A 15,116-nucleotide genomic window follows, 5' to 3' on the forward strand; every position below is an offset into this window, starting at 1 on the left:
TGTTGAAAATATCCCACAAACGTCACAAAAAATTGATGACCCCCCCCGGGCCCCCCCCCCCCACTAAATACTAATATTTTTTTGTATCTGAAGGTTTCCTTTTATTAACTCTCCTAGCGGGGCTTAGACCGTTTAAATGATTAAGATGTAAGGGGGGGGGGAGGTTCAATTTATATTACATGGAAAGTACCTACATCTACATACTATGCGGTTAAAAAGTCCGTATCAAGGTTTTTCTGTATGGGTGAACTTAGATTTTATAATAGCGCGCGAAAGTTTTTATTTTTTTTTAAAGCTAATTAATCCAAAATAAAGATACAAAAGTAGCCGAAATTAATGCATTTTTTAGGCAAGTTTCATTGTACATTAATATCTCGTTAACAGATATACCGAAATGACTTCACAATTTCATGGGTATTAATTAAATTTAGATTTTAAGTAAAATAGAAAGACATTATCGAGAACCCTGGAGGTTCTTAAGCCAACGAGAATTTGCTTTTAAAACTGAAAGGATCAGTATAGTTTATATATAATCCAATATACCCTTCTGAATGACCTTAGATTTACTAATGAAATATATTATACTTAAGAAGATTTCATACCGTCACGCCTAAATTGACCAAAACATAACACATGACGAATTGTTAAGGTTTTTGAATAGCAACGCCGCGTTCAATAATTTTAACAGTTATTTATTCTTTCAGAGCAAAGAAGGGTTCAAAATAAAACAAAGAACACGTTTTTTTTAAATGTAAATAACCAACAAACTTTTTGTAGTATTTTAGGGTTCATTAGACTCTTAAAAGTACCAGCAATGACCTGTCAGTAGGTAATGCACTTAAATTCATGGAATAATAAATAAATTCAATATTAGTATCCACAGTTTTTGAGCCAACTAATGAAAAACTTACTTTAAAAACTTTGGGTAGCAATGAAATTCACAGTCAATATTTCCTTCCTCCCTGATGCGCAAATTTGAAATATTTACTTCACAAATAAGTATGAACCACTGTAAGTAACTGAAAAGAAACTTCTTCCCATCCACCACCCTCCTTATATTGTGCACCGGCGAAAAGATTTGCTTGTAATTCACAAAAAAAACGGGGCTATAGCACTTACACATCCAGCAAATTTACAGTTGTCAAACATACATCTGACACTGGCATTTACACATACTTTTTCAATTATATGTCATAAATACATCCAACACTGGCAAATATACATCTAGATTAATTTATAAGAATATTAATTTACAATTAATTAGGTTTTGTACACTATGTATAGGTTTTTAATTTTTGCCCTATTTTTTAGTTACTCTCCCCCTATTTACTCCCCTTTTTCTCAAGATGCTCCCTACAAAACATCAATACATTTGCACAGGTGGTCAAATTATTGTGGATAAAACCACTCAAGTACATTCCCTGCTATTTAATTTTTAGGATTTTTGGGAAACATACAAAAAGTTTTAATCTTTTCCACCAATAAATATTCAATTATTTTTAATTGATTCATGTTTAAAAGTTTGTTTATGTTTATTTTAAATATCTACTACACCCATCTTTCCTTTTTTTTAGTTATAACAACAAGATGAACAACTTCGAGCTATATTGAAGTATTGTTCTTTATTAGGTTTAGCTTAAAGCATTTTAAGATTTAAATGTATCAAGTTATGCTTTACTACATTATAAGTTCTTAGTTTCATTAAATTACAATTCAGTTAAATAACTAAAGATAAAACAACAGATTTCATTGTTTCAATAAATAAAATACAAACATTTGATAAAATAAATCTTAATTAAAATGTTGTAGATATGACTAAGCCTTGTAAATTTTCTAGAAAAATTCTAAAATAGGGTTGTGAGATTTGGGTAGGGTAAGGTTTAAGAAAGGGATAAATAGTTTGAAAAACAATTTTATTTTTAGAAGAATATATAATACTAGCGGCTTCGCCCCTAGCCTCTAGGGGCTTTGCCCAAAGAGGTGATAACTAATTTTTTTTTGCGAAATACGTAAAAGGACCAAGGAAATCTTCTAAAAAAAAAAAAAAAAAAAAAATGGGGAGGGATATTTTGTTTTTGGGGGGGTGTCCCACCCTCCAAGAAAATACCGAGATCTTAAGGGACGGACGGACGGACATACAGACAGACAGACGGACAGACATCGTTCTACTTTGTATTATACTATATTAAAATATAACTCTGCAGTGTATTTTAAACACAAGGAGTATAATATTCATTGAATGTACATTATGTTCTATTAATTCAAACTATCTTAATTTAGAATATACTCTTTAATTTACAACTTTATCCATCTTTGTACATAGTTTATTTACTGGTTGATTTATTAGTAGCGAAGCTACTCTATAATTCACTTTGTCCGTCCGTCCGTCAGTCCGTAACGCTATGGGGGAAATGGGATCTACTCAGCTCCTATAAAAGATAGAATGCTGAATTTTTTTGACAACATTCCTATCATCAAGGAGCACAATTAAGTATAAAACATCGATGGCGGTAGGACCGCTTTTTAGCAGGTTTTAGGCTATTTTTCTATTTTTCACATTTTTCTCAATATCTTCTGTGTTTTTGGTGCGATTTTCAAAATTTTTTCAGTTATAGATATCTAAATTAAATTTTAAGTCCTTTACAGAAACCAACTATGACGGTCAGACTGCCTCTAAGCAGGTTTTAGGCTATTTTTGTATTTTTCACATTTTTCTCCGTATCTTTGGTGTTTATGGTCCGATTTCCAAAATTTTTTTAGTTATAGATATCAAAATTGAATTTCCTGTCCTTTTAAGAAAACAACTATGACGGTCAGACTGTCTTTCAGCAGGTTTTAGGCTATTTTTTTATTTTTCTCATTTTTCTCCATATCTTTGGTGTTTACGATTTCCTAAATTTTTTCAGTTATACATATCTAAATTACATTTCCTGTTGTTTAAAGAAAACAACCATGACGGTCCGGCTTCCTTTTTGCAGGTTTTTGGCTATTTTTAAATTTTCCATATCTTTGATGTATATAGTCCAATTTTCCATTTTTTTTTAAGTTAAGGATTTAAAAATTAAATTTCCTGTTGTTTTAAGAAAACAAGCATGGCGGTCAGACTTCCTTTTAGCAGATTTTTGCTATTTTTATATGTTTTACATATTTCCTCATATCTTTGGTGTTTTTGGTCCAATCATAAATTTTTTTTGGGATATCAGTATCAAAATAATTTTTCCCATTGTTATGAGCATCTTTTATGTTATTTACTTTGATTGTCATCATTATACAAAATAGAACAGGGTTTCGTGTTTATTTTCTCCAATAAATCAATTAATAAATACACTTTAAATCTACTTGTATGTATTACCATTTATGATTTTATTTTTTGTGCTTCGCTACTTATGGATGTTGTCATCCTTGTTAACTGCTTATTTGTATTTAAAAAAAGATACCATAAAGAACATGTACTTATAAAAAAAGACAACCTGACCATAGACGTCCAAGGGGGGGGGGTAATGGGGCGATTACCCCCCCCCCCCAAATTTTTTTTTCATTTTACCCCACCCCCATTTAAAATTTACCTTTACCCTGGGGGTGCCGTAGGCACCCCCAACCATTTAGGAGGGGGTATTTACCCCCCACAAAACAATTTTTGGGGGGTAAATACCCCCCCCCCTAAAATAAAAAATCTCTAAAAAAAAAATTTTGTGCGCTTCGCGCGCATTTTTAATACTAAATATTTAATAAAATTTAAATTACCCCCCCCAAAAATTTTACCCAAGGGGTAAATTTTGGGGGGGGTAAACTAAATTTACCCCTGCCAACAGATTTCAGGGGGGGTAATTAACCCCCCAAGCAAATTTTACCCCTGGGGTAAAAATTTTGGGGGGGTAAAAAAAAATTTCGGCGCGCTTCGCGCGCCATTTTACCCCCCCCCCCAAATACGAATTATCCCCCCCCCAGAAAAAAAGCTTGGACGTCTATGAACCTGACATATATATTATAATTCAAATCTTTATAGTGCTTTTTATTTTAACCTGACAATTATATTATAACTCAAATAATATACAAGTTGTTTTCTTATTATTTAAATTAGATTTCTATGGATGTATAAATGCCAGTGTTGGATGTATTTATGACATATAATTGAAAAAGTATGGATGTGTAAATGCCAGTGTCAGATGTATTTTTGACATATGTATAAAATTATTTGATGTATTTTTGCCAGTGTTGGATGTATTTATGGTATTTGAATCGATTTTACTGTCATTTATACAGTAAAAATTCAGTTTGTCATAAGTGCATCCATTGCAGTGGCGAAAACACATCCACAGTAAATTTGCTGGATGTGTAAATGGCAGTCCCCCCCACAAAACATGTGATACAGGAATTTCTTGCCAACCAATTTAATTTGTGTAGAACAAAGGGGGAGGGACAAAGAATTGTGAGTACCCTTTTTGTGGCTTAGAATAACAGATTTTCTCACGGAGGAAGGGACACAACCCTTTATTTTAGGAAGTTAAGGGATAAGATAATCGACGATAATTTGATATACATCATCAATAGTGAGAAAAAATACCTTTTCTGAAGATTACATGTTTGAACACTCAAATAAAATTTTTGTAAAAGTACCCAAAACTTTTAAGCAATAAATTTTGGTACTAGTGCAAATTAATAGTCCAATGTCCCCTACCTCCCTGATTCTACTCCTATACCAACTACCCCGGGTGTGATGGTGTAGAATATTTTCTCACTAGTAAAAAGCAGGGATCTAAAGGGATAAGGCAATAGCCGATAAATTTTATGTACAATGTATTGTACATCCCCTATGATGGTACACAAAATTACCTCTTTTGTAGATTACAATTAGGGGTTGAAACGCTTGGACATTTAACTTAATGAACTAATTAATCAAAATTTAATAAAAGTCCCTACAGAGAGGGAGGGGACAATAGAAAATAATTTATACTAGTCCTCAAAGTTTTTATTTGCAAAATCTATCATTTAATGGTCTATAAACTTTGGCTAATAATTTCAGAAAGGTAAAAAGATTCGATCGTAAAAAAAATAACTCACCAAAGCACACTTAATGGATAGTTGCATGAAGTGCATTTCAGAAAAATTATTTCAAGCATAAGTTGCAAGTATACCATCAAAACACATATAATTTTGTATTACAATAAATAACTATCAATTAGACATCACTAAATTAGCCGTCTTGCTGTTTTTATGAAAATAAGCCAGCTATATAAATTGCATATATTACAAGAATACGATTTTCCTGTCTTGATATTTTTAAAACTACATGGTAGAAAATTGAAATTCTTTCAAATATATGCCCTATAAATTTAGTTTAAACCATTGAACAGAAAAAAAATCAAAAGTCCACAAAATTCAAGTCTAAATGCATTTCGTGCAACTACTTGTCAACTAATTGTCGACGTCACATTTACTGAACATGTCAAAAATTATATTTTATTACTAAAAACAGTGTTTCGGAGCCGCCATATTTTGCTGGAGCCGGAGCCGTAATTTTCGTTAAAAACGGCTCCGGACTAGAAAAATAAAGAGATTTTTACAAATTATAATTTGGTAACTCTGTTTTGTCATGTGCAAATGCCCTTTTTAAGTTTTACTTTTATCAAAAATTGATCTTTAAAACCTTCAAAAGCCAAAAATGACAAATATTTTTTTATCGGGAAAAAAATATGTCGAGTTTTTCTTGATTTTAGGTCGGAGCCGGAGCTGGAGCCGCACCAAAATCAAACGGCTCCGAAACGCTGACTAAAAAGAAACTGAGAATTTAATATAACTTTTATTGGTGCTATATAACATTTTATAACAAATTTTCACCACAAATTTTTGTTCAATACAAAAGTGCAAAATATTTAAATTAAATGACTATTATAATTGTATGACACTTGTTGTGTTATTTATTTGACTGAGTTTTTACGTATAGAAATAGAGATAATTTAAAAAAAAGAGATCTAAACTATTTTTGAAGTAAATGTTGGTTTCAATTGGAATTCTACTTTTTATGATTATTTGCAGCCATCAGCTGATTGTATGACTCAGAAAAATCTACAGCTGCCAATTAAAACAAATCAGCCACAGCGGCAATGTTTATTAATCAGCCAGGTATCTACTATAAAGTTTAAAGTTTACATCCTTAGGTCAGTTCAACAAATTTAAATTTTAAAGCTCCAGTATATTTATAATATGTAAAATCATGATAATTATAGCGTTACTAAAAATCTATGTTATAAAGTAACTATCAATATTGTTTTGGTACGGTAATAGTTATTTCTCGCTTCGTATTATAAACGGCTTTCCGCGGATATAGAATGTACAATTGAAAGATTAAAACCAGTTTTTTTAGCCGGTGCCGTCAACACCTCGGGGCTAAAAAAATAGTTTTAATCTTTTGATTGTACATTTCTATATTCGTAGAAAGCTGGATATAACACGATGCTACACATAGTTTTTCGTATGGATGAGAACCGGTTCCTATCCACCGGATTCGAATGAATACGAGAAAGGTTTTTCTAAATTCCTAAAACTATAATATTTTCTGTAAAACACTTTTATTAAATCATTAAAATCAACAAATAAATCAAATTGTCAAAAGCAAAGTAGGGTGGGGGTGACTATTAAAGAATTCTCGTATACAAGTTACAAGGGCAACTTGAAACATACTCAAACAAAACTTAAAATACCCTTGGAAAAAGATATTACAAGGACCTATTTCAATAACTTAATCTAGACTGTCAAAATAACTGTCATTTAACAGTATTAGCATTTATAATATTAAATGCGGTTCCAGGACAAACGCAGAAGTCCCAAACGTCGGAGTGGACAAACACAGGAGTGTTAAAATTAGTGATGAGAATCCAGATCCGGAATCCAGAATTCGCCCAATTTTCGGCCAATTTTGGAATCCGAATCCGTATCCGGAATCCGTTTTTTATAGCGGATTCCGGATTCTAAATTGGTAGGCTAAAATTACCGTCTTGAGTTTTTTCTTACAACTCCCTCTTTTTGAAGGCAAAGATCACCCCCCCCCCCCCAACACACCACCTTCCCACCCCCCCCCCCTATTTCTTCCCACATAAACCACGAAGTTGATATACCAGCTGATAACACAGAGCTCTCATTGTCAGGCCAGCGATCACGTGATGAGCTATTCAATTTCTACATAACAAATTTTAATAATTACTAATGTGATGTAAATGTTTTAGTTATGCTGGAAATCAACACTTTAAACAAATCAAGGCTTCAACCAAGTAACATAGTGATAAATTAACGAAAAAAGCTATCCCTCTGTGACAGACGGCCTTTTAAAATACTGCTAGAATCCGGAATCCGAATCCGCCAAATATAAGAATCCGGAATCCGGAATCCAAATCCGGCCAAAAAATTCGACGGATTCCCATCCCTAGTTAAAACATTGATTTAATTAAGTACTTCTATACAGTTTAGTTTAGGTTAAGATATAGATATACAAATAAGCCCCCCGCAGGGGTTAGGCATTTGAAAAACCTAAAATATTGTTTAGAATAGGTTAGGTAGGTTAAGTTTTCACTCCTGCATTTGTCCACTCCGACGTTTGGGACTCCTGCGTTTGTTTAGGACCTTAAATGCTTTACCAGTAGAAAAATCAAAATGAAAAATTTATTCTCGTAATATTAGTTTCTAAGAAGTAAAGAATAAAGTTTTAGCATCCTTGGATGTCCTTAATGCCTTGGCTACAAAATCTTTACAACAATACCAAAATAAAACAGTTACAACCCCCCCCCCCCCCTCCCCACCGATTATCTGCTATTGTTATCTTTGCAGATATATAGCGGTTTGCCAATATGATATTAGCGGAAATAAAAAATTGTAATCATAATTTCTGCTTAATTTAAAACATTCAACTTCTTCATTGTTTTATGAAGCTAATACTACAAAATTCTCTTTCTATATTTCACAAAAAAAAGTTTGAACGCAAATTACTGTTTTCTATAATTTGTACCTTTTAACATGTAAAACATTAAAAAGATTGTCACTTTGGTTTAATAAAAGAAAAAAAACTAAGGGAAAGTTTGCGTGGCTTATTATGAGTTCTAGCTATTATATTATATTATTTTTAAGATGGTTTATTTTGTTTCTGCATATTTTCCAGGAAAGCCAGGCGACGTCTTCTAATTTCAGCAGGGTCTGTATCTCCTGATATAAAAACAAGGATAAGAACTTGCAAAGACAAAAACTGTTTTTCCAAGGGATCATTAGTCACCGCTATACTTTATTTGTCCGCCTATAAGTTAACAGTAGGACCAGAATTTACGTTAGGTCCAAAAGCACTAAAATCCAAACTAATGCAGATAACCAACCCTTTAACTGTGCGTTCAGGGTTATGAGTTGAGCCTGTTTTGGACCAAGACATTCCCAATACTTTTACAATTATCTGACATAGCAGTAGTAAGTATAAGTTTTGTTGTTGAGCAAAGATTTGAACCAATTACCTCCCAAACAGATAGCGGATGCGCTACGTGTTACTCTACAGTAGCGGATTAGACATAAAACATTGAAAACTTACCAGTGGGCGGACGACGGGCACCCCCAAGCGTATGACCGCCGGCATCAGGCATTGCTGCAGCAGCTGCTTGTCCACTTGGCCCTGGACCACTTCCAGGTGACTTAAAACAAAATATTTTTTAATGATCAATACTTCACATTATTTTTTCATTGTAGAGGGGGGGGGGGAGAAGACAACCTGTTCCATATATTCAATTTAAGTTAGTTTTTTTTTTGGGGGGGGGGTCAGGGGGGGCCTTTTTTCAAAGGGCGATTTCTCCATAAAGGGTAATGCAGTGGTAACCTCCCACAAAATAGTTATTAACCTTCCCAGGACATATAGGAAGCTATATATTATAACGGAGAACCTTATGGGTTCAAGCGGTTAGCGAGATTATTCGGTGCAAACAGAAGCATACCCAACCTGTTACTTTTTAAAAAAACATAACAACAATGGTGTAGGCAATAAAACATCAAAAATATATTCTTACCTGAGCCTGGCTGCTGCCAGCGGACAAGGCAGCTTGCAGACTTGGACGGGAGGGAGAGGGTGGCAGCGGCTTGGCAGGTGGGGCAGCCGGCAGCGGGTTGCTCTTGGACGGACTCCCAGAAGCGGACAGCTTTTTGGTTGGGCTAGCGGCTGATGGACCTGTTATAAAGTGTCATCATACAAAAGATGATAAGACTTGGTGAAAAATGAATTGTAATATAAAATACTAGAAATAGGGCGCTTAGGAGAAGAATTGTTGTTTTTGTGATTTTTTTGTCCAGGGGCCGTTTCTCTTGGGAGTGTCGAATTTCCCTTCACTAAAATAGTTATAAACCTTCCCTGGAGAACAATTAATATTGGTTCAGCGGTTTGCCAAGATCTTAAGCTAGAGAGACAGATAGATAGACAGACTTCCTGTTTTTTTGGTACAGCGGCTAGCGAGATATCAAGCTTAACACAGATAGACATCCTGTTATTTTTATATGTAATTTTTTCGAACAAAAAAGAATACCTGGATTTGCTTGGCTAGGACCAGCAACTGAGCTAGAAGCAGAAGGCACTTTCTTTGAATCCATCCTTTGATTAGAAATAGTTATATGTTAATATGTTTGATTTTCTTGGTATACAAAACAAGTTCTGTAGAATTTAAACTATGCCAATAAACTAAGTATGCTAGATTATATTTATGCTTTAATAGGTTTTTTTATAGTGGGGAGGCGACGCTATTAGGGTAGCGTGGGGTTATTCCGGTAGGGGGGTACAATTCCGGTCACCTCTACCAACCTTTTTAAAACGGTTTTTTAACGATAATCTAAACGAGATCTTCAGAGAAGCAGAGTTGTAGTTTATTGCCTATACTTTCATTTGTTACTTCAGCAAATTTTTGTCAGATCACCCCTTCTATGATTTTTTGCCCTCAAAAAATTGAAAAGAAAATTTCAAAATAGGCTGTGTTAAACCTCAAATTTTGAAAAAATGGTAAGTCCCAGCGACCTCAGTGTTTTTGTAAATGAAAACTATGGCCTTCAGTTATCGTTTGCAATTGGAGGCGTTGTTCCAACTTGATTTTTTCATGATTTTTTTTCATTTAAAAAAAGTGGGGATATTCCGATCAGCATTTTATTCGTATAAGAGGGTGTTTTCGATTTTTGCGCGGTTTGTATTTTTTATGTGAAATCGGCTAGGATTGAGCTAAAAAGGTGTTTAAGGTGTCTAAAGAAAGCTCTTTGCATACCCTAACAAAAATTCTACAGGATATGGGTTCTATCTCCAAGATTTATAGTACATACTCAGGTTTTTGTATTTTTCAAAATTCCTGTTGCATAAAATGTGTTAAGATATTAGAGTTAGACCCCATATCTTATTGTCAGGCATGTAATTCTGCATCTTTAGACACCTTAACCACCCTTGTAGGTCAATCCTAGCCAATTTGAGACAAGAAAAATTGTATCAAAAACTGCTGTCAAAGCTGGCAGGATTTTCAAAATTAAAAATTTTGGGGGGAAAAAACACTTTTTACAAAAGACCTGCGAATCAGAAATTGCCTCTAATTTATGTATCCGATCTGCATGAGACCAATACAGTTAGAAAGCCAATGACCTGAATTTTGCATTACCACCCTCCCAAAGTCAAGTGACCGGAATTACCCCACGCGTATATGCCACCCGCCGCTCTTTAGACCGATTTTTGACCAACTTACAGTTGCGAGATCTTAATGGGACCAAGGCAGGCATCATCCTCATTGCAATACCACGCTACCCTGTTAACTTTGCATATCCGTCCGTAACGTCATCGAGAAAATTTTTTAGTTTTTCAGCTTCTATTTAAAAAAAGACTTCTGATTTTCAAAAAAATAGATTTCCCTTTCCAAAAACCATCCAGTAAACAACTTACTTAGTCCGTATCAGTCTGTAGTTAATGCTACAAAAACTTTTGGGTATAGTCCCTTTCGTGACATCGCACCTTAAGGGGCGATTCTTCGTAGTTTCACAGTAGGTTTTCTCCTATTTCTAGCCCCTGCGAGGCCAATTACCTAACCCAGTGGGGCAATCACCTACCCCAATGACCTAACCTAAAATAACCTATAAAAAGCCATTTTGAAAATACGACAAATCGCCTCTTAAGGTGCGATGTCACGTAAGGGACTATTCCCTAACTTTTTGAGTTACCTTTCTCCAGTAGGACAAGTTAATTTCTTGTGTTTCAAAACACCATCCACATTCACTATTGGGGCCTCAGCCTAAACATAATTTTCACATCATCATTCAATGTTTTAATCTTTCCCAGTTTTTTTTATTTAGTAGAATTTTGGGTATTTACCCCTATAGTACCTTCAGAGCACTAAAACCACCAGCCCTTATTTTTGTCATTAATTAAAAGGGTAAGGGGGGGGGGGTGGGGGTGCTCAGGGGCGTCCAAGCTTTTTTATTTGGGGGGGGGGGGGTAAAATTTTGGAAATAAAATTAATTTTGGGGAGGGGTAATCACCCCTTTACCCCTCCCCCCCTTGGACGTCTATGGGGGTGCTTCTATGTCCAACTTCTCTAAAACTTATACCTGCTGTGCCTTAACCCTGCGTGGTAACCCAGGACCCTATATAACCTAACCTAACCTGACCCAAAGTAAATAATAAACAATTAATTTCAAAGGGAGAGTTATTTGTGCTCAACGAAGTACTTTGAGGTAAACGCCGTATTTTGTAATAATAAAAGAAAGAAAGATTAATCTACCATTAATCTATCCCTGTATAAAAATTAACCTTTCTATCATCCTCCATTGACATAGCCAGAGCTTTTCTCAATTGTTCCTCCTCTTCATTTTGTTGACGTGCCTAGAATAGTTTTTTTATGCATCGTAGACAGCTTTCCGCAGATATTAAGATAAAAAAATATGGGATTAATTCCAGTTTTGTTGACCCCAAGTATCCAATGTTCAAACGGATATATTTTGATGTTTATTTAACTATTCACGGAAAATTGTCTATAATACGATATGATGATTGATTGTTAATGGTGTTTTAGAACCGATTCTAATCCAGCGAATATTTATCGGTTTTGAAGCCATACTGGAAAGTCGTTAAAATGATTGGATAACACTAGTAATTGGAAATTGGAATAGAAACATGGGTCAACGAAGTTTTTTTTTTATTTTAAATTATATTTTTTCTCTCACTTGACAATAACAACTAATAGCTTAAGTTAGCGGCAACCCGTGATAACAACACATAATAACTAGCCTACTTAACCAAAACATTCATTTCAATCCTAATCTTAAGTTTATTTACTAAGTATATTTGCGATAACTTTTATTTAATAGATTCTTCCAATTTTTAACATTTACAAAACAGCCTGCTTTATAGCTTCAAGATCCATGTCAGATCTATATAGGAAATAAATGTCTATAAATGAGCTCAAGTTTTCCAAGGAATAGATGTTTAAAACTCATAGTGCTCCAATAATCCTCATTAAACTCTCATTGACCGAAGCGATGAGACCTTTATTCTATTTGTTTATGTAATGAATAAAGTTTTTCAATCCATGTTGATATTTGAATTACATTGAAGTATTTAAAGGAAGCCTGCAAGAAATTACACGCTTTAACTGCTGAAAGACTGCCACAAGAAGACCCAATACCCCAATTTTAAAGCCTTAAGCTTCAATAACAAAAAAGTTCTAGGCATTTCAAAATAGCATTTGATGTACAATGGTGAAAGATTTCCAATGCTCATAAAAGAAAAAAACAATATTGAATTACGTCGCCTAGACACAAAATTATAACCTTATCTTTGTCAGAAACTTAGATTGCCTGTAACCAATTACATTTTTACAATAAAAACACCACATTTCATAGTCAAAATCTATGAAAAAAATTCGATTTAAATTGCATTTTTAAACTAAAATCATAGTGGAAACAAAGGGGTAAACTAATACAAGCTTAGCTGTGATTGGTTGTTAAGCTGATTCAGCATTCTGATTGGCTACAGTACATTCGGTACAACGCAAGTAAAATCTAATTATTTTTAATGATTTTGACTATAAAATTGGGTATTTTTATTGTAAAAATATAATTAGTTACTGGAAACCTAAATTTATGACAAAAATAAGCTTATAATTTTGTTTCTAGGCCACGTAGTTTAATTTCAAAGTTTTCAACATGAGCATTGCAATTCTTTCAAAATTTTCATTGTACATAAAATGTCATTTTAAAATGCCTAGAATTTTTTTGTTATAGAAGCTGAAGGCTTCAAATTTAGGGTATTTGGTCTACTTGTGGCAGTCTTTCAGCAGTTAAAACGTGGTATTTCTTGCAGGCTTCCTTTAATCTTGATTTAATAAACAAAAAATATACATTCATAATATAGAAAATGTAAGAAAACTCTGTTTTAAAAGAATTCGATTGTTGCGACACTTCCGTAGTGTTCAAATATTAAAACTAAAATTTTAATCATATTAACCCTTTGGTGATGGTAATCATAGACGTCCAAGGGGGGGGGGGGGGTAATGGGGCAATTACCCCCCCCCCAAACGATTTTGGGGGTGCCCCCAAATTTTTTTTCATTTTATCCCCCCCCCCCATTTAAAATTTATCCCTACCCTGGGGGTGCCGTAAGCACCCCCAACCATTTAGGAGGGGGTATTTACCCCCCCCAAACAATTTTGGGGGGGGTAAATACCCCCCCCCCCCAAAATAAAAAATCTCTAATAAAAAAAAAATTTGCACGCTTCGCACGCATATTAATACTATATATTTAATAAAATTTAAATTACCCCCCCCAAAAAAAATTTTACCCCCGGGGTAAAAATTTTGGGGGGGGTAAAAAAAATTTGCGGCGCGCTTCGCGCGCCATTTTTTCCCCCCCAAAGACGAATTACCCCCACCAAAAAAAAAGCTTGGACGCCCCTGATGGTAATGTAAATAAAAAATATAATTGAAGAAATCTTTTTAAAATCATTTAAAATATTAAATATTTACTTCTTTCTTTTAGACTAGCGGCTACACCCCTAGAAGCCTCTAGGGGCACTAGTAGGAGGAGGAAAAGTCGACCTCATCCCATTTTAAAATTGAGTTTCAAAGAAGTAAAAAAAACAGGTATTTTTTGGGGGGAGGAGATGAAGAAACCCTCTCCAAAAATAGTTTAAAACCTCCCCAGGACCTATAAGAAGCCTCACTGTAAAGGAGAACAATATCGGTTCAGCGGTTAGCGAGATCCTTCAGGACAGAGAAAAAACGCTTACTACTTTATATAATAGGATAGTAATGGCGAGGGCGGAAAATTGAAATAGATAGATAGATATGTACTTACAGAAAACTAGCCAATAGTGAGATAGTTATATCGAGCAAACTCTAGTTTAATCATACAAGACATTTTCGACTATCGTAATAAGAAGTGGTTAATGTAAGGATTGACAGCCCAAATTTTTATTGCAGCTAAACTAAACAAGAAAACTTGGGTCAGCGGCTGAAGCTAGCAAAAATTAACATTTACCTGTTCAGCCAAATATAATTGTTCTTCCTCTGCCTCTTGTTCAGCCAACCTTGCACCCCAACCAGCTGCAAAAAAAAACAATAATTAGATATCAACGGTAAATGATGTTCGGCCAATAATTTTATGTTTAAACTAAATGCTTTTTGAATCCTCAGCCGAACACAATCTCTAATAAATATACCATCTGGTACAAAGTCGCATGGTTCAAAAATGTTTTTTTTTTGCTTAAAAGTTACTTTTCTTGATATTTATTAACAATAAAAAGACACAAGGGAAAAGAGACTAAATAAACCTGAGATTGTGTATGAAGCTTTCCAAAAAAAAGCATACATTGGGTGTGATGTTTTCATTCAGAGAAATACTTTATAAAATAGTTAGGTAATATATTTTTCATAGAAACACTAAAATCAACAAAAAATAAATTCCTTTCTTTTACCTGGCCCTGAACCTGAAGGACCGCTGGCGCCACCTGATGTAGCTGCAGCAGCAGGCTGGTGAACCTGTCCCTGCCCAGCTGCGGCAGCTAAACTCATGGAAATGGCCTTTTGAAGCTCGTCTTCTTCAGATTCCTAAACAAAAATATTATGGCTGCCGCTCGTGG

The 15,116-nt window shown here is 34.4% G+C and overlaps 2 protein-coding genes across 2 annotated transcripts in view; both read right to left on the reverse strand.

The window, feature by feature from the left end:
* LOC145319820 (sodium-dependent proline transporter-like) overlaps window positions 1-1,029 on the reverse strand; it is a 50,831-nt gene extending 49,802 nt beyond the window's left edge. The window contains exon 1 of the mRNA XM_080162180.1: window positions 912-1,029. The gene's annotated coding sequence lies outside the window, so the exon portion shown is untranslated. The remainder of the gene's footprint in view (window positions 1-911) is intronic.
* A 6,812-nt stretch (window positions 1,030-7,841) lies between these two features.
* Window positions 7,842-15,116, reverse strand: part of LOC145319823 (serine/threonine-protein kinase STK11-like) — a 38,044-nt gene continuing 30,769 nt past the window's right edge. Inside the window, exons 16-23 of the mRNA XM_080162189.1 lie at window positions 14,952-15,084; window positions 14,516-14,580; window positions 11,789-11,860; window positions 11,200-11,270; window positions 9,543-9,607; window positions 9,033-9,190; window positions 8,564-8,663; window positions 7,842-8,193 (exon numbers count right to left, since the gene is read on the reverse strand). Coding sequence (XP_080018315.1) covers window positions 8,114-8,193; window positions 8,564-8,663; window positions 9,033-9,190; window positions 9,543-9,607; window positions 11,200-11,270; window positions 11,789-11,860; window positions 14,516-14,580; window positions 14,952-15,084 — 744 coding nt within the window. The 3' untranslated portion in view covers window positions 7,842-8,113. The remainder of the gene's footprint in view (window positions 8,194-8,563; window positions 8,664-9,032; window positions 9,191-9,542; window positions 9,608-11,199; window positions 11,271-11,788; window positions 11,861-14,515; window positions 14,581-14,951; window positions 15,085-15,116) is intronic.

This window comes from Acartia tonsa, chromosome 5 (genome assembly GCF_053477335.1).
Source record: "Acartia tonsa isolate MP-2025a chromosome 5, ASM5347733v1, whole genome shotgun sequence".
Classification (NCBI taxonomy): Eukaryota; Metazoa; Arthropoda; class Copepoda; order Calanoida; family Acartiidae; genus Acartia; species Acartia tonsa.